Source organism: Notolepis coatsorum (assembly GCF_963971535.1).
Source record: "Notolepis coatsorum genome assembly, chromosome: 5".
NCBI lineage: Eukaryota > Metazoa > Chordata > Actinopteri > Aulopiformes > Paralepididae > Notolepis > Notolepis coatsorum.
Window position 1 is genome coordinate 201163544 of NC_140169.1, and position 18544 is coordinate 201182087.

An 18544-nucleotide genomic window follows, 5' to 3' on the forward strand; every position below is an offset into this window, starting at 1 on the left:
AGTCATGTCAAGCTGAGTCATGTCAAGCTAGTTAAGAGCCTTTGTCTACCGCGCTCCCTACCTGTGGAACAAATTACCTGCCGTCATCAGGGGCGCCTGCTCTGTCGAAGCTTTTAAATCCCTGCTTAAGACCCATCTTTTCTCTCTCTCCTTCAACCTACCCTGATCTCACCTGGTCGGGGACTGACCTTTAGATTAATCTGTCTAGTTTAGTTAGGAAGTTTATTTTCCCCCATGTCTGCTTTTTTGCAGCACCACAAACATGGGAACTCTCTAACTCCCCCCCCCCTTCCCTCCCCCATCTCTCCGAGTGCCTGTCTCCTAGCGCTGACTAAGGTGATGGATGCCTCGGGGTCTTGGCCAAGATTGCAGTGACTGCTCTACATGCACCACCGAGGCCTTGGATCAGCTACTTACCGTCGTCTGTCCGTGGTCCTGTCAACTGGTGCGTCAACGCGGTTTCATTGCTGGGTTAAGTACTTCTATTCTATTCACATAATATGCTTACTTCATATATCTACTCTATTCACATATATGCTTACCACTTGTATCTATTGCTATGTCCACCCACTACAATCACACAAGCTGTCTAACGCCTGTCCCGTCTCCCTGTCCCCCTGTGAGTTGCTGTCCTGGAGGCGTCAACACTTCAGGCAACCAACTTGCGTTCAGCGTTTCTCTGATTGGCCACGACGCCCATGTGACCACGGCAGAGCGAGAGAGCGGCAGAGCGGAAATAGGCTGCATTCTATTGCCATGCTCTGCGACAAACTAACCTTAACCAACTCCGAAAGAATGCCTAAACTTAACCCTAACCTTAACCAACTCCGAAAGAATGCCTAAACTTAACCCTAACCTTAACCAACTCTGAAAGAATGCCTAAACTTAACCGGCGAAAGAAATATTGCCATGTTCTAAGACAAACTCTAACCTTAACCAACTCCGAAAGAATGCCTAAACTTAACCGGCGAAAGAAAGACGTTTATATAGAGAGGCGATAAATTAATTAAACGTAAAAAAAATAAAAAAAATTTAAGTGATTCGAACTAGTCACCAACTGGACCGCAGGCTCCACAGCAAGCTGGCGAACGAGTTGAGCTAACAGTCGATGTTAAAACAGGGGGGATTGCGTGCGGAAACCTGCGTGCCGCTGCCGCTCCGCCGTGCTAGGCGCAAGACGGTTGCCTTAAGTAATGAAGCATCCTGGAGTGCTGACCAGAGTGTCGGACGTCCCGTGATGAAGGCCGGGAGGATGCAACCCTCTCTGCGTGTGCCCTCCTGTCTCCCTGTCTCCGGAGGTCTCGTAGTGGTGACCGGAGTGCTGGACGTCCCGCGATGATGTCAGGGAGGTTGCGACCCTCTCTGCGCCGCCCCCTATCTCCCTGTCTCCGGCTGTCTCTGAGCAATGACCGGAGTGTTGAATGTACCGTGATTAAGACTGGGAGGACACGACCCTCTTTGCGCCGCCCCTGTGCCTCAAATAGATTCGCTATCAGTTCTATCTTCAATCTTTCAAAATGTTCAGTTGCTATCGCTATCAGCTCTATCTTTAATCAGCTCTATCTTTAATCTTTCAAAATGTTCAGTTGCTATTGCATGCACTCATCTGTGTTTCACTACACACTTGAATGCATGCTTACCAACTGTTAGTCTGCAACAACACCGACATCCAAGAAGGGAGATCCCCCCTTGAATGGCCCTTCTAAGGTTTCTCTCCTCCACACTGCCTGTGGAGCATTTTTCCCTATTGTTAGGTTTTAGTGAGTTTTTCCTTACCTTCGCGTGGGGTATGTCTGGGAGTGTTGCATTCTTTCATTTATTTGCATTTATTTAAAATTTGTTAGACCTTATGGTGTTCTTGTTCTGTTCTTGACTTATTGTTATGTTTTCTTCTTGACTTGTTTAAAGAAGACATGTACGGCCCGCGTGAATATTAAAGGCAACCAACTTGTGTTCAGCTTTTCTCTGATTGGCCACACGGCCACGTGACCGCCCTAGCACACGCCCTTTTCCGCTGAGAGACGCGGCAGAAGCGCTGGTCGAACCAACGCGCTGGTCGAACCAGTTCAGACAGAGGTGTTTATTTATATTAATAAACATATCTACTAGAAACACTGGTGTTCTGTTGTGTGACTGTACTAAACTCTTCCACCACATGACCGACATTTGACATACAGTACACCTCCTATCTATGTTGGGATTATGTTTGGTCATGACAAAACAATAAAAATCGCTACTGTTAGTAACTGCCACCACCCACTTCAATGACAGAGCTCTCATATTTGCGAATGCATAAACTATATCATAAATTATGGCGATGTGTCTAATATGGCTGTCGGAAAGTCATTGATAAGCGACAGCCATATTAGACACATAGCCATAATTTAAGATATAGTTTATGCATTCGCAAAATATGAGAGCGCTGTCATTGAAGGGCTTCCTACAACGGAGCGCTGCTGCTGCTGGAGATGAACCGAGTCAAGCCGCGGGCGGCGCACGGAAGCCGGGGATAAACCACCGCGTCGCCCCGCTGGCGCTTCAGCAGCCTCCACGGGCGAAATAACATATAACGTTACAGCGTACAGTTCCACACTGATGTACAGTGAGTGTCTAATATGGCTGTCGCGAAGTCATTGATAAGCGACAGCCATATTAGACACATAGCCATAATTTAAGATATAGTTTATGCATTCGCAAAATATGAGAGCGCTGTCATTGAAGGGCTTCTACAACGGATATGTGGTTTATGACGTTAATTAATAATAAACACTGTTAGGACTATCTGACTCTTACTAATAAACACTGTTAGGACTATAAACACTGTGCGCGTGCGGACTATCTGACTCTTAATAATAAACACTGTTAGGACTATCGATTCACGCGTCACTACTGTAACTAGAAACTCTGCTGGGTGTCACTGTACATCAGTGTGGAACTGTACGCTGTAACGTTATATGTTATTTCGCCCGTGGAGGCTGCTGAAGCGCCAGCGGGGCGACGCGGTGGTTTATCCCCGGCTTCCGTGCGCCGCTGCTGCGTCAAGCCACACAATTATGTCTGTATTTGATTATGGTGAAATTATGTACATGCATGCCTCCCTCTGAAAGCCCATCCACGCTGTGTATCATAGAGACATAGAGCACTGGGTTTTATCACTGGAGATATATTTCTCACTCACCATTGTATTTTGCGCCATCTGACAATATCATAATGATGTGTTTTCTATATTATATCCACAATCATTCATCTAAAAAATTGTATGGGCTTGTACAGTGACGAGTGAATCTGGTAGTTGGTTGTTAAAAACGCGAAACATAATAACGTTACGCTTTCTAGTTCAGCGCATTTCATAACTGTATGGGCTCAGCGCATTTCATAACTGTATGGGCTTTGTTTATACTTCAGACGTGATGTACAGTGACGAGTGAATCTGGTAGTTGGTTGTTAAAAACGCGAAACATAATAACGTTACGCTTTCTAGTTCAGCGCATTTCATAGCGCTCCACTGCTACCGCAGCTGAACACAAGTTGGTTGGAACAGCAGCTGAACACAAGTTGGTTGGTACACAAGTTGGTTGCCCGCGCTGCCGCTTGCTCCTTGGATTTCATTTGGGACGTGGGACGGCCTGCCGCTTGCCTGCGCGGCCAATCAGAGAAAAGCCGAACACAAGTTGGTTGCCTTTAATATTCACGCGTACGGCCCATGGGGACATTAACGTGTGTTGTGGGGCCTTATAAATAAATTTGATTTTATTTGATTTAATCATGTGTCACGTCAAGCTACAGTTAATCATGTGCCATGTCAAGCTACAGTTAATCATGAGTCACGTCAAGCTACAGTTAATCATGTGTCAAGCTACAGTTAATCATGAGTCACGTCAAGCTACAGTTAATCATGAGTCACGTCAAGCTACAGTTAATCATGTGTCAAGCTACAGTTAATCATGAGTCACGTCAAGCTACAGTTAATCATGAGTCACGTCAAGCTACAGTTAATCATGTGTCAAGCTACAGTTAATCATGTGCCACGTCAAGCTACAGTTAACACTTTCTATGCCACGAGGTGGCGCCAGAGTTAGCGCTTCAATGCCACCATCCACTTTAATGTTATCGTTAATATCGCCTAATCTATGTTTTAAATTATGGCTATGTGTCTAATCTGCCCGTCGCTTATCAAATAATCCTTTTCCAGTCAGTGCTGTCAAGGCAGATTGTTTTTTTATCGCTTCATTTCCGTTTGAGAGAATTTTGAAAAGCACCCGTTTTGAGGTAAAAAACAGCCCATTCTGGGGCATTCTATGATAATCGTCTTTTACTGGAATATTCCAGAATGTTGATATTTGTCGGCCTATTTATGAATCGTTTTCAAATAAACGCTAGATGATCAATATTATACGTACACGCACCACCCTTTCGAGGCGCGCGCTGATAATAGCCGTGTTCATTTCCTCATGGATTTTTACAGTGAAACCGATAGAGGACATTTCACAAAACAGCCTATAACTTCATCAAAATGAGTCTGATTATCCTAACACTGATAACATAGATTCCTTACCTGACATCAGATGGTATCCAACTGGTATATTCCAATTCCTGATCACCATTCGAAAAAATCGATAAGTGTATAGATCCAATTTGTGTACAGTGTAACACATGATTCCGCGGGGTTGAGAGCCCCCTGAATGAACCCTGGTACTCCGGCTGCATGGGTGGACTGGAAAATGTGGAGTACAGGATTTTTTCCCCCCATCCATATTCATTGAGTCCATTCCAAAATCCCTTATGTCATCTGGGAGACGATAGGGGGCGCTTTTTTCCACATCTGATCGCCGGCGGCACTCGGGTATACTAGGGTAGGCTCGCGTGATGCAATATGATTTCAGATCGCTAAAAAAAGAAAAAAATTCCGAGAATACTCGTGAGTGGCAGTGAAAGTGTTAATCATGTGTCACGTCAAGCTACAGTTAATCATGTGTCACTTCAAGCTACAGTCATTAAATTCAGTGTTTGGATATGTAACATGTTGCTGCTTATTCAATTCCAGTGTTTAAACAGTGTTTTTTCATGTGCCCATTATTCAGTTTGTTTGGGACTTAGTCAAGGACAGGTCTGACATTAATACTTAATCAGGAAACTTTGCACCAGCACACATCCAATTAAATGTTTGCCCAACAATGAAGGTTAGGGAATGTTATGGATATTTCGTTTGGCTGTAGTAAATGGGACCTTTGAATGTGATTATTATTATTCATAATTTCTATGTGCCGTTTTTGCTGAGGTGAGAGAGTAAACCGTCTCTTATCCCAGCACTGCACTCAGAGCAGGGATGCAAAGACTCCAACTCTCCTTATTCATGTTTTATTGTAATAAAACACAGCTCGTCAATTCAAACTGCACTGAGGAGCAGCATTTACAAAGCAACATAAAAAAATAAGTATAAAAAATGATATTACACCAACAACAAACAGCGCTTCAGGTATTTTAGTAAACATCCCAAAGTGTGTAAAAACCCAAACCAATTAGCTCGACTGTGTGAATCCGGTGCTACATTCACTAGATTAAACAGAACGGGCCAATTCTTCTCACTTGCTAATCCCTGCATGAAATTAAACCCATGTTGACCGGGCCAACTTGGGAAGAAGCAAGTCTAATTTGGGCATCGGAAAGAACATTTTTCACCCGCTGCAATAAGTGATTGGACGATGAAAAGAGGAGATGATGGGGGGGGGGGGGGGGGGAGATGGTCGGGAACGATCACAGGGGAACCCGCCACCGGAAGAAAATCACATTAACCGAGGCAACATAAAATGGCAAATTAGAATTAGAGGACCCATGAACCCCCCACCGAGATAGCCATAACTTGGAACAAAGCAGTGGAGGAATTACTTTTTTAATTACCACCACATATCTGTTCGATAATTAGATCGTTAGGACTGGAGTGTAATTTCAATTAGCACCTTAAAGCCTCTCGGCGCCATGGTGCGCAGGGCTGGGGGGTGGATGGTGGTGATGGTGGGCTGGCGTGGTGTTCAGACGTTGACATGACTACATCTCCTTTGTTCGGCGCGAGCCTCGTTATTAAGGGCTCTCTGGCCTGGGAGATGAGGACGTGCCACACTCCTCTCATCCCTCTATACATCCCGGGCCTTTTCAAATCGATTCAATCCATTTTGATTTGCCCCGAGAATCCGGCGGGAAGTAATTTCTCCGGGATGACGCCTCCCTTTTGTCTGGCTCAATCTAATTCCAGGGTCGGTGAAACAGAATCTTCGGAGGCGAGCGACGAGGGAGGGAGAAGGCTTTAATAAGTAGGCAGGATCGCAAGCGAGTATTAACACAATCAGTGCCGGCCTTGTTTACCTTTTTACCCCCTTGAATGCCATCATCCACTTCAATGTTAGCGTTAAAAACACATAATCTATGTTTTAAATTATGGCTATGTGTCTAATCTGCCCGTCGCTTATCAATGACTTTTGTTTGCAGTCAACATTGTCGAAACGGATTTTTTTTTCTTTTTAAAATCGGTTCGTATCCTTTTTATAGCATTTAGAAAAGCTATCGTATTTTCGGGGAAATAGAAAGATTCCCCCATAAACGGCATTTATTGGAATATTCTCGAATACACTAGACACGTTGTCATTTGTCGGCCTATTTATGAATCTTTTTCAAATAAACGCTAGATTATCGATAGTATATGTGTACTTATGCACGCTATAGAGGCGGGCTGAAAAATCGATTACCTCATTTCCTCAAGATCATACACACACGGCACATGCTGATATCTCAGTGAATACAGCTCTGATTACCCCAAGACTGGTAACATAGACTCCTTAACTTAGATCAGATGTTCTCCAAAAAGATTATTCCAATTCCTGATCGCCATTCCAAATATCGATTGCGTTTATTGATTGATTATTGGCTGCTGTAAATATATATTCCACGCTGCATTCCAACTCGCGATCACTTCCATGTTCATCAGACGGCTTGCCAGCACAGTGGAGCCAGGCTCCACCTCCACAGATCCAGCAGTATAATCGAATGACCTGCAGTTACACAAGTATAGACGATAGGGGGCGGTATTTTCCCATCTGAGCTCCTAGAGGGTCTGCTGTACCAACGGGAGACTTGGTTGATGAAATATGAATTCAGATTGCTAATAAAAAAAAGCAAACGACAATACACGTCGTCGGCATTCAAAGTGTTAAGGAAGACCTAAACCCATAGAACGGAGGAGTACAAAAAACCAACAGGGTATGAAAGGAATTTGTATATTGTTACATTTTGTATAGTGTTGGTCTTTATTCTTTAAACTTTCACTTTACTGAATGAAGCACAATCTCAGGGGGCTCATACAGAACCAAGCATTTCACTGTAAAGTACAGTACATGTACCTTATATGCGACAAATAAAACAACTTGAAACTTAAAAAGTGGTACGGTGAGGGTAGGCACGGCTCCGATACGGATACCACAACCGTGGGTATCTGCTGAGACAATCCAATTTATTTGTTAATAGATTTGTTAAAATGTCGAATCTTTTAAAATAATCTTACAGCTGCATACTACAATGCATAGTTGTGATCAACGCTGGACGACAGCAACACCGATGTGAGAATGCTGTTCATTGACTTTTAGTCCAGCGTTCCAACACCATCATCCCCTCTAAACTCCATGACCTCGTGAAAACCAAGGACCTCAACACGAATCCAGGGTTCCCAGACATTGCAAAATGAAATTCAAGGACTTTCAAGTACTTTCCTAAGCACACATTTTCATTTTAAAAGGGCATTTAAAAGGATACAATTCAATTTTAAATGCAGTTTTTTTTATAGAAAAAAAATCAGATACAATATGTATGGCTTAAAACCAATTTCCGAAAATTAGTTACACTTTAAATAAAAATAATTATATTTCTTGATTCAGAACAATTTTATCATGGATGAACAAAACTTTCAATGCGAATGGTTGATTTGAATTTCAAAGACTTTTTAAAAACCTCGTTAAAAAATGGGCTGTTTTCAAGGAATTCCAAGCCTCGACTTTCTTTCGTCAAAAATCAAGCACTTTAAGCACTTCAAGGACCTTGTGCGAACCCTGCGAATCCCTCCGTCTGCAACTGGATACTTGACATCCTAACCAACAGACTCCAGGTGAGGTTAGACAATTTCATCTCCTCCACCCTTGCCTCCCTCCCTCCCTCACCACCGGCCTCCCACAGGGCTGTGTGATGAGCCCTCTCTCCTCTTCACCCTCTTCACCCTCGACGGCAACAATGTTGAGGCGGCCTACAGGAAGGTCCGGCACCTGGCGGCGTGGTGTGTCGACAACATCGTGGTCTTCAGAAAGACCAGAGCAGGACTGCACATCCCGGTCCATATCTACGGGACGGAGGTCAAGCGTGTCTTCAGCTTCATGTCTCTGGGTGTCCACATCTCCAATGACCTCTCTTGGGCCCTCAGCACCCTCTCTTGGGCCCTCAACACCCTCTCTTGGGCCCTCAACACCCTCTCTTGGGCCCTCAACACCTCGACCCTGGTCAAAAAAGCTCAGCAGTGTCTCTTCTTCCTGAGGAAAGCCCCCCATATATATATATTATATTCCTGAAAAGTGGGACCAGTGGTACATCACCAAACTAGGCGGGAGCTAAGCTTCATTGTGAAAAGAGAAGGTCGGTCTTGACTCAAAGCGCAAAGACAGGGCAGCAGTAATGGAGTTTGCTAGGAGAGGAAAACTTTTAACATTCTTTCTGATAATGATACTGAGAGATGGAGAAATACAGTCCTATGGTGAGCGCATCCGTGCAAACTGACTAAGGCCGAGACGATATGCCATTTGGAAGAATCGATAAATCAGGACCAAATTATCGATAGATAATAATAATAAAAATTATTATTATTTAAACAACAAATTTATGTTTATTTTGTAGCAATTCCTTGTCGTTGCCACCATCTTTAGTGTTACAGATTTCCCCATTCAAAACTACCAGTGATCCTTCTCGTTTTATAGTCGGTGGTCTCTGGATGTGATGGAGGAGTGCACTGCATATTGAATGCACAGTGCAGAGTTGCAATTCAACCGAATTTACATGAAATGGGGATGTTTTAACTAAAACATGCCACAAGATCTAGTATTTTAGTATAGTATAAAGTGTATTATATATATATATATTCTTTACACATGCAAATAAATCGATAAGTGATGCCGCTGATTTCACATAGTTATCAGTAAATCGATATGTGGTCTCAGCCTTAAAACTGACCATAGTAGCCATTAGCCAGACACGCTGACCCTTTCTCTGTAAGCTAAGACCACATGCTGAAAGTGTGTGCATCTGTGAGTGTCGCCACCTAGCAGCTATGTCCAACAATTAGCTTTGATAAGATAGTTAGCAAACAAGCTAACGTGGTTGGCAACTCAAGAGAACACAGCTCAGCGTGACGAGATGGGAGAGAGAGGGGGAGAGACCGACTGGTCACGAAAACCTTCGACCAATCAAACAACTCTGCTTAGTGAAAATTATTGCCATGTTCATTATTTTTGCACATTACTGCTCAATTGCACAACCCTTTTTTATTCCAATCAGTGTTTATACTCGACCACATTGCACACAACTGTACAGCCCTGGTCTATTTTATTTTATAATTCTATTCTACTTTAATTTAGTTTATATTCCCTTTTCTGTTATTCTACCTTTTAAATCATTTCATAAATAATTTTCCATGTTCTGTCATCTAATATTATATTCCATTACGTCCAGATTTTCTGGGCTGTGGTATCATTTTAGAACCGGTATTGTGATACTTGGGATGGTATCAGTATTGAAGTCAAAGTCTTGGTATCGTCACAACAGTGGCTCAGGAGGTAGAGCGGTCGTCCGGTAGTCGAAAGGTTCCCGGTTCGATTGTCGTCGAAGTGTCCTTGAGCAAGACACTTAACCCCCAATTGCTCCTGATGAGCAGGTTGGCATTGTTGCGAATGGGTGAATGTGAGGAACAAAATTGTAAAGCGCCTTGGATAAAAGCTGCCATTCTAAATGCACCATTTTATATTTATTTACAACACTAATGGACTGTGGCCGTGTACCTGAGCAGTGCTGTGCAGGGATGTGCTGGGAGCTACAAGGCGAGGACGGCCGAGGAAACTGCATCTGCTCCGATCCGGGAGGAGGCAGGAACCCCACAGAGGAGCTGCAGAACGAGAGAGAACACACACAGAAACACCATCAGCCTCCCAGCACATGCCCTCGCTCTGCGCAATCACAAGTCAACTCATCCGCCTCAAAATGGCCTCTAAATTACAGAAGTGGAACAGCACGTACACGGGGGATCAATAGCCTGTATTACATTAGATCAAATATTTAGGAGTTAGCCATTACAAAAGGAGCGAATAGATTATATGAAGCAAATTACAGTTATAAAATCAGGGAAATGGCAGGGACCACGGGTGAACATTTGTTAAACTCCAGCACCTTCACATTGATGGGGAAACTGTTGATTAATATGCATTGTCCCTGGGTGAAAAAGAAATACGGTACATACAGTCCATTAATATAGAGAAATGGTCGGTTCTTATTTTAGTTCAAGAAAAGTTCAAATTAATATATTGCAGAGAAAAGAAGCCTAGAATTAGGTATTAAAACTTTCCAAAGACAAAGGAGGGTATGGCTCTGCCAAATCTCAAGGAATGATTTTATGCTGCACAAATCAGACCTATTGACATGTCGGTGTAACAGATTACCGTATATAGCAAGATGGAATGACATTGAAACATGTGTTGAAGGACACTGTGTTCAAACTTTAATAGCAGACAAGGAGTTATTTATGAAAATGCAAAAATGTATTATGGATTCGATCACTACATAATGAAATCTGGAAGACAGTAAACAAATGTAAACTATGAGAAGAGAAATATGAGAGGTTTTTGTTGTTGATATTTACAGGTGAGAGATTACTATGAGAAAGAAATAAAAATGGATTTGCCGAATTAAACAAATTAGGTAATCAGGATACTGACTAAGTAATCTGGGCTTTTCAAGGTTTGGTAGCATGTATGTAGAGGAACCCCAACTATATACAGGTGCAGCTCGATAAATTAGAATATCGTGGAAAAGTTATTTTATTTCAGTAATTCAATTCAAAAAGCGAAACTCTCGTAGATTATAGATTCATTACACAAAGTGAAACATTTCAAGCGTTTATTTGTTTTAATTTTGATGATTATGTCTTACAGCTCATGAAAGCCCAAAAGTCTGTATCACCAATACATTTTTTTAAATAGATGTATTTTTCTTTTGTATATAGAAATGTCGGCCTTCTGAAAAGTATGTTCATGTATGTTCACTCAGTACTTGGTTGGGGCTCCTTTTGCACAAATGACTGCATCAATACAGCTAAATATATAGACTTGTCCACGATATTCTAATTTATTGAGCTGCACCTGTACATGAAAGAAAAAAGCTTAAGATTTAAATAACTAATGAGGAAATGGCAGAATATATACAAAATACAACATACGGCTACTAGCGCTGTATGAAAGAATTCTGTTAAAAGAAAATATTTAACAAAAAGTATAACTCCAAAAGATTAGGTGGAAGATGTCTCTACACGGCAGCCATGTTGGAGGAGTATGTGGGAAGCAGACTGTACACATGTTATGGAATCGCCAGAAGATGGCGAGATATTGGGATAATATGCAAGGAGAGGAAAAATACCTGGTTAAAAGTAGTATTATCAGCTAGAAAGAAAGCAGTTACAAGGTCATGGTCATCAAACACCAACTTATATATATAAGAGCGCAAGACTTTATTCAATGAAAAATGGGTGAAAAAACTGAATACAGAAGCCAACAAAACGACATGACCAACAATGTTGGATAAATAAAAGAGGAAAGTAAGGTGGTAATTGTGTTACACGAATAAGGTGTACAACCCCATACACTTTAATTGTAAAAATATATTTTTTTTATCCACTTTTTCTCCCATTTTTCTATATTTTCTCCCATCCCAATTTCGTATCATCCAATTCAACCCTCCCCTGTCACGAACGCTGTTTCTTGCCTCCCACAAGCCGGCTGCAATGTGGACTAAGTCATACATAGCACAAGTCCCCTCCGGTACTTGAGGTAACAGCAGTCGCATCTTTTCACCTGCGCAGCTCGATCTCTCAGTGGCGAGGAGTAACGCGTGGGAGGCTCATGCTTCCCCCGACACTTCCTGATTCTACTGTGCAGGCGCACCAACCGACCTGTAGGAGTCACTGTCCACAACGCCCGATCCCCACCGATCAGTTTCCCACCCCCTAATACGGCCAATGTGTATTAGTATGAACGACCAGCTAAACTGAAAGCAATGTGGAGCGCTGGGCTCGAACAGGCGAGCCCAGCGTCTCCGCATTCGTGGCGAGCGCCTTGCCCACTACGCCACGTAGCCGCCCCAATTGTAAAAATATTTAAATACATATTTATTAAAATAAGGAAAAATGCAATTAAAAATTTAAGTAAAAAAAATAAATAAGTAACCACAATAAATAGCATCATCAGAGAGGCGGGCGGGCGGCTCGAGTTGCTTACGGACCTCATTTTCAAACCAGATCAAAACAAAATTAGCATTTATCACCAGAGCCTCGGTAACCAAATTGCCCGGCGTGCCACTTTGGCTCCTCTGCTTCTCTCCTCCATCCTGATTTAATAAGATATAAGCAGAGCGAAGGGTGATGCGTCAGCGCGAAGCAGCAGCAGCGGCGAGGAGAGAAGGGCCCGGGGCGCCCTGAGGAATAGTGTTGCCTCCGCACGGCCGGCCGACATGAAGGATGGCTATGGAGAGAGGAGGCGCTCACCGCGTGGGACCTGCGCCGTTATATTAAGACTCGCTGGATATCTGGCCGTATAAATCATCTTGAGCTTGGCCTACTAAACATTTATATAAAAAAAAAAGGTTCCTAACGATTGTGAGGGTAGGGGGGTGCGTTCAAAGTGACCCCTTCCTTCCCGCGCACATCTGCCCACCAGAGGCGGTATTTATCAGTTGGTTAACCCTTTCACTGCGACAATACACAGAATGTTAACCCTTTCACTGCCACAGGTCAGCAGGTTAACCCTTTCACTGCCACACTACAGAAGGTTAACCCTTTACTAGCAGTAGTAGTAGTGTGATAGTAAAGGGTTAACCTTCTGTAGTGTGGCAGTGAAAGGGTTAATGGACCGAGCTGAACTCAATGACCATGTGAGGAGGTGTGGTGGAAACCGGACTCATCGGAGACAGATCATCCGATCAAAACGGGTTTAATAGTAAAAACAATTAATACAAAATACATGTGGGTTAAATTAGCTTTGGCTGAGAGGAGAGCTCTCCTCTGGCCAGCTAGGAGACACTGAAGAGGAGGAGTGCTCTCCTCTGGCCAGCTAGGAGACACTGAAGAGGAGGAGTGCTCTCCTCTGGCCAGCTAGGAGACACTAAAGAGGAGGAGTGCTCTCCTCTGGCCAGCTAGGAGACACTAAAGAAGAGGAGTGCTCTCCTCTGGCCAGCTAGGAGACACTGAAGAAGAGGAGAGCTCTCCTCTGGCCAGCTAGGAGACACTGAAGAGGAGGAGTGCTCTCCTCTGGCCAGCTAGGAGACACTGAGGAAGAGGAGTGCTCTCCTCTGGCCAGCTAGGAGACACTGAAGAGGAGGAGTGCTCTCCTCTGGCCAGCTAGGAGACACTGAAGAGGAGGAGTGCTCTCCTCTGGCCAGCTAGGAGACACTGAAGAAGAGGAGTGCTCTCCTCTGGCCAGCTAGGAGACACTGAAGAAGAAGAGTGCTCTCCTCTGGCCAGCTAGGAGACACTGAAGAGGAGGAGTGCTCTCCTCTGGCCAGCTAGGAGACACTGAAGAAGAGGAGTGCTCTCCTCTGGCCAGCTAGGAGACACTGAAGAAGAGGAGTGCTCTCCTCTGGCCAGCTAGGAGACACTGAAGAAGAGGAGTGCTCTCCTCTGGCCAGCTAGGAGACACTAAAGAAGAGGAGTGCTCTCCTCTGGCCAGCTAGGAGACACTGAAGAGGAGGAGTGCTCTCCTCTGGCCAGCTAGGAGACACTGAAGAAGAGGAGTGCTCTCCTCTGGCCAGCTGGGAGACACACTGAAGAAGAGGAGTGCTCTCCTCTGGCCAGCTAGGAGACACTGAAGAAGAGGAGTGCTCTCCTCTGGCCAGCTAGGAGACACTGAAGAAGAGGAGTGCTCTCCTCTGGCCAGCTAGGAGACACTGAGGAAGAGGAGTGCTCTCCTCTGGCCAGCTAGGAGACACTGAAGAAGAGGAGTGCTCTCCTCTGGCCAGCTAGGAGACACTGAAGAAGAGGAGTGCTCTCCTCTGGCCAGCTAGGAGACACTGAAGAAGAGGAGTGCTCTCCTCTGGCCAGCTAGGAGACACTGAAGAAGAGGAGTGCTCTCCTCTGGCCAGCTAGGAGACACTGAAGAAGAGGAGTGCTCTCCTCTGGCCAGCTAGGAGACACTGAAGAAGAGGAGTGCTCTCCTCTGGCCAGCTAGGAGACACTGAAGAGGAGGAGTGCTCTCCTCTGGCCAGCTAGGAGACACTGAAGAGGAGGAGTGCTCTCCTCTGGCCAGCTAGGAGACACTAAAGAAGAGGCGGAGACAATTGATCTCCAGTATCAGAGAGGGGGTGGGGGCTGTAGCCTTTGGCCTCTCATCTAGGTGTGAACTAAGCTATTATTTGGGGCAACCAAAAGGGATTCTTCAACAGAGTTATGATTAGCTACTCAAAAAACTGGATTCTAATAAGGGGTTCTTTTGATAAGTTTACTCAACTACATGTTCTATGTCCTACAAAAGGCCTTCGACACTGTCAATCACTCCATTCTGATGGACAAGCTAAAAGCAATTGGTTTTGATAGCTTATCAGTGAGCTGGATGCAATCCTACCTGGAGGGGAGAGAACAGATGGTAGAGGTAAACGGTACTCTATCCCCCCCCCCCCTCACAGTGAGCTGTGGTGTTCCACAAGGAAGCATACTAGGACCGCTACTCTTCCTAATTTATGCAAATGACATGGCGTCAGCCTGTGACTGCAACTTGTTCCTTTTTTTTTTTTATATATTTTTTATTATTGCAAAACAAAAAATTATTATAAGTCAGTACTCAACACACAATGCATAATGAAACTTTCAGTAAAGGTGGTTAAAATATATGCAAGTACAGAAACAGGATAAAACAAAAATAGTCTATAATAACATTTTAACCGTATACAGTGTATATCCAGCGAAATTACAATTATATAAATGTTAGTATATAATATACCCCTAATACCTATTTTCTAAAACCCTACACACATATGCTCCAGCTCAAACCCCCCCCTCCCGGACCCCCTCTTGGATAGTACCTCCATTATCCCTCACTCCTAACCAGACACTACCATTATAAGCTAGCTTTTATTCTCTCCACCACTTCTAACCACATTGACATTTTGGATTCATTGAGCCCCAGAATTCTTGCTGTAGATATTTCTTGATATATCACATTGAGATATGTAAGAAACCACACTTTTCGGCAATTTTTTTCCGGTTGAAACCAACGTGATGCGATCAGTTTTTTAGCTACTGTGATACCCGATAAAACCAATCTTTTTAGTTGTGGATTCACTGCAAACTCAAAAACATCATTCAATAGTAATACCGCGGGGTGTACAGGTATATTCCAAAATACGAGTATTGATAATTGTTGGGACACATCTTTCCAGAATGCCTTAACTGGTGGGCAGTCCCAATACATGTGCATAAATGTTCCTTCGTCCCCATTTGTACATTGGGAGCATTTGGAGTCTTGTATAAGCCCCATTTTGCACAGCCTTATAGGAGTCAAGTATGTCCTGTGAATATAGTTCAGATTGATTTGTTGATGATCCGGGTTCCTTGATGTAAGTCGGACATTTGCCCAGGCTCCTTGCCAATCAAAGTCATATTCCAGGTCTGGTATATCCCTCCTCCAGACAGTGTCTAGTTGAAGGGTTTCATACGAGGACGTTAGTAATTGATAATAAAAACCTGATACAAAACCTCCCAATGTATCTCTTTCATAGAAAAATTTGTGGTATCTGTGGTGTTCAATTGGTATGAGTAATGGAACACCGTGAGATCTCATACAAAGTCGTAACTGTATGTAAAAAAGCCATGTGGACTCGGTGAGGTTAAACTTTATGCATATTTCGACATAACTACAGAGGCCCTTGTTATTAAAAATATCCCCTAATGAGTGTATGCCTTTCTCTTCCCATATAGGGAATCTTATAGGTCGTTTTCCCATTAAGAGTGCATTGTTATTGAATATGGGAGTGTGATTATGCCATTCTTGAGGGTTAGGATATTTCTTTTGTGTTTCCCGCCATGTTCTGATTGCATGGGTAATTATTGGGCCAAATTCTCGCTCACAATGCTTGATTGAAAGTTTAGTGTGTGCTATGTCTTTCAGTCTCTGTGGGGCTACCATGTTTTCTTCTAATTCTCTCCAAGATACCAAAGCCTGGGGGTCAAACCATATCTTCAATGGTCTTAATGTGAAGGCCTTAAAATATTGTAAAAAATCTGGGACTGCCATGCCACAGTCTGCTTTATTTCTCTGTGCGGTGGATCTTTTTATGCGAGGTGGTTTGTTATTCCAAATAAATGTGTATGTGGAGGTTTGTAATCTTTTCCAGTAGCCCTCTGGAGGAGGTAACGGAAGCATTGAGCTGAAGAAATTGATTCTTGGTAATACATCCATCTTAACTATTGATACCCTTGCCTGTACTGAGTTTTTAAGTTTTGCCCACCTGTCCAGGTCGTCTTTGATTTTGTTCTGTATTTTTGTGTAATTGTGCTTCACCGTTTGTCTTATGGTGGGAAATATTTCCACACCCAAGCATCTGAAATGTTTGACCATGGGTATCGCACCTGGGAGGGTTGTGTCTTTTTTTGCACTGGTGTTAAGAGGAAGAAAAGCCGACTTAGGCCAATTTATTTTAAATCCCGATAAATCACCAAAGTTTTCTATCAACTTGAGTATATGCGGCAATGTGTTGTTGGGGTTTTGCATGAACAATATTACGTCGTCCGCATATAAACTAATTTTATGATGCGTGCCCTTGATTACTATTGGTTCTATGTGTTGGGATTGTCTTATAAATTGTGCTAAAGGTTCTAATGATAGATCGAATAGTCCGGGACTAAGAGGGCAACCCTGTCTGGCTGAGCGTGATACCGGAAAGATATCGGAGATGAATGTGCCTGTTGTAATCCTGGCCGATGGGTCCTTGTATAGTACTTTAATCATATCAATGAATCCTTTTCCTAACCCCATCCTTTCTAATACTGCCCATAGAAACGACCATTCCAAACTGTCAAATGCTTTCATAGCATCCAGGGATAGTATCGCCTTAGGTGTGGTGTCCTCTTTGTCTGTATCTAGTACGTGCAGTATTCGCCTTATGTTATCATTGATCAGGCGACCTTTTATGAAGCCTGTTTGGTCCGGATGAACTAAAGACGTCATATGCTTTTGCAATCTGATGGCTAATATCTTAGAGTACAGTTTGACATCGGTTCCGAGGAGGCTTAAAGGACGGTAACTACCGCACTCAGTGGGGTCTTTGTCTTTTTTGTGAAGAACTGAAATGAGTGCGATATTTTGGTGTTTATGGAAGCTTCCCTCTTTGACTGAGTATAAGATCATATTTAGTAATAAGGGTCCAAATATGTCCCAGCAAGAAATGTACATTTCTGATGGGATACCGTCAATTCCCGGAGCCTTGCCGTTTTTCATTCCGGATATGGCCTTCTTGAGTTCTTCTAATGTGATCGGTACTTCTAACTGTTTAGCGTCGTCCTCCGTAAGTTTAGGGAGAGTAATTTGATTAAGATATGTGTCTAATTTGTCTTGATCAAAGGTCGTTTCTGAATTATATAAATCGGAGTAGAATTCTTTGAATGCATCGTTTATTATTTTGGGTTCTGTTACTAGAGCTTGTTGTTTCCTAATGGCAGTTATATCTGCAAATTTTGCATTAATTCTTAGTCGCATGGCTAATAGGTGACTAGGTTTAGAGCCTTGGAAGTACTGCTGTTGTCTTGTGCTGCGTATTTGCAATTCCGATTTTTGTCTGTATATTGCTTTGATCTCTGTCTTTAGAATGTTAACTTGGTTTTCTAGTCTAGTAGAGTTGTTGTATTTTAAAGAATTAAAAAGCGTTGAGTAAAGCGTTTCCATTTCAGATAGTTTTGTGTTTTGATTTTTGCGCAATATGGAGGAAAATCTATCCGAGAAATCCTTGATCATAGTCTTTACCGACATCCATAATATTCTGGGATCTTGCACCGAGTTAGCATTATCCCGTAGGAATATTGTGAGAGCTTCTTTAATTTGTGTAATGAATTCATTGTTGTTAAGCAGCATAGAATTAAAACGCCATCTTGGGGCCCGGGAAGATAGTGTACCAAATGTTGCTTTCAGGATTAAGTAGCAGTGATCTGATAGCGCATTGGGTGTCATTTCCACTTCATATTTATCAAATATTCTCGGGGATGCAAAGACGT

The 18544-nt window shown here is 43.1% G+C and overlaps 1 protein-coding gene across 2 annotated transcripts in view; it reads right to left on the reverse strand.

The window, feature by feature from the left end:
- The window catches only part of r3hdm1 (R3H domain containing 1), a 205484-nt gene that overhangs the window by 16568 nt on the left and 170372 nt on the right, over positions 1 to 18544 (reverse strand). For both annotated transcript variants that reach the window (XM_084314657.1, XM_084314656.1), the window contains exon 18: positions 10083 to 10186. In XM_084314657.1, coding sequence (XP_084170783.1) covers positions 10083 to 10186 — 104 coding nt within the window. The remainder of the gene's footprint in view (positions 1 to 10082; positions 10187 to 18544) is intronic.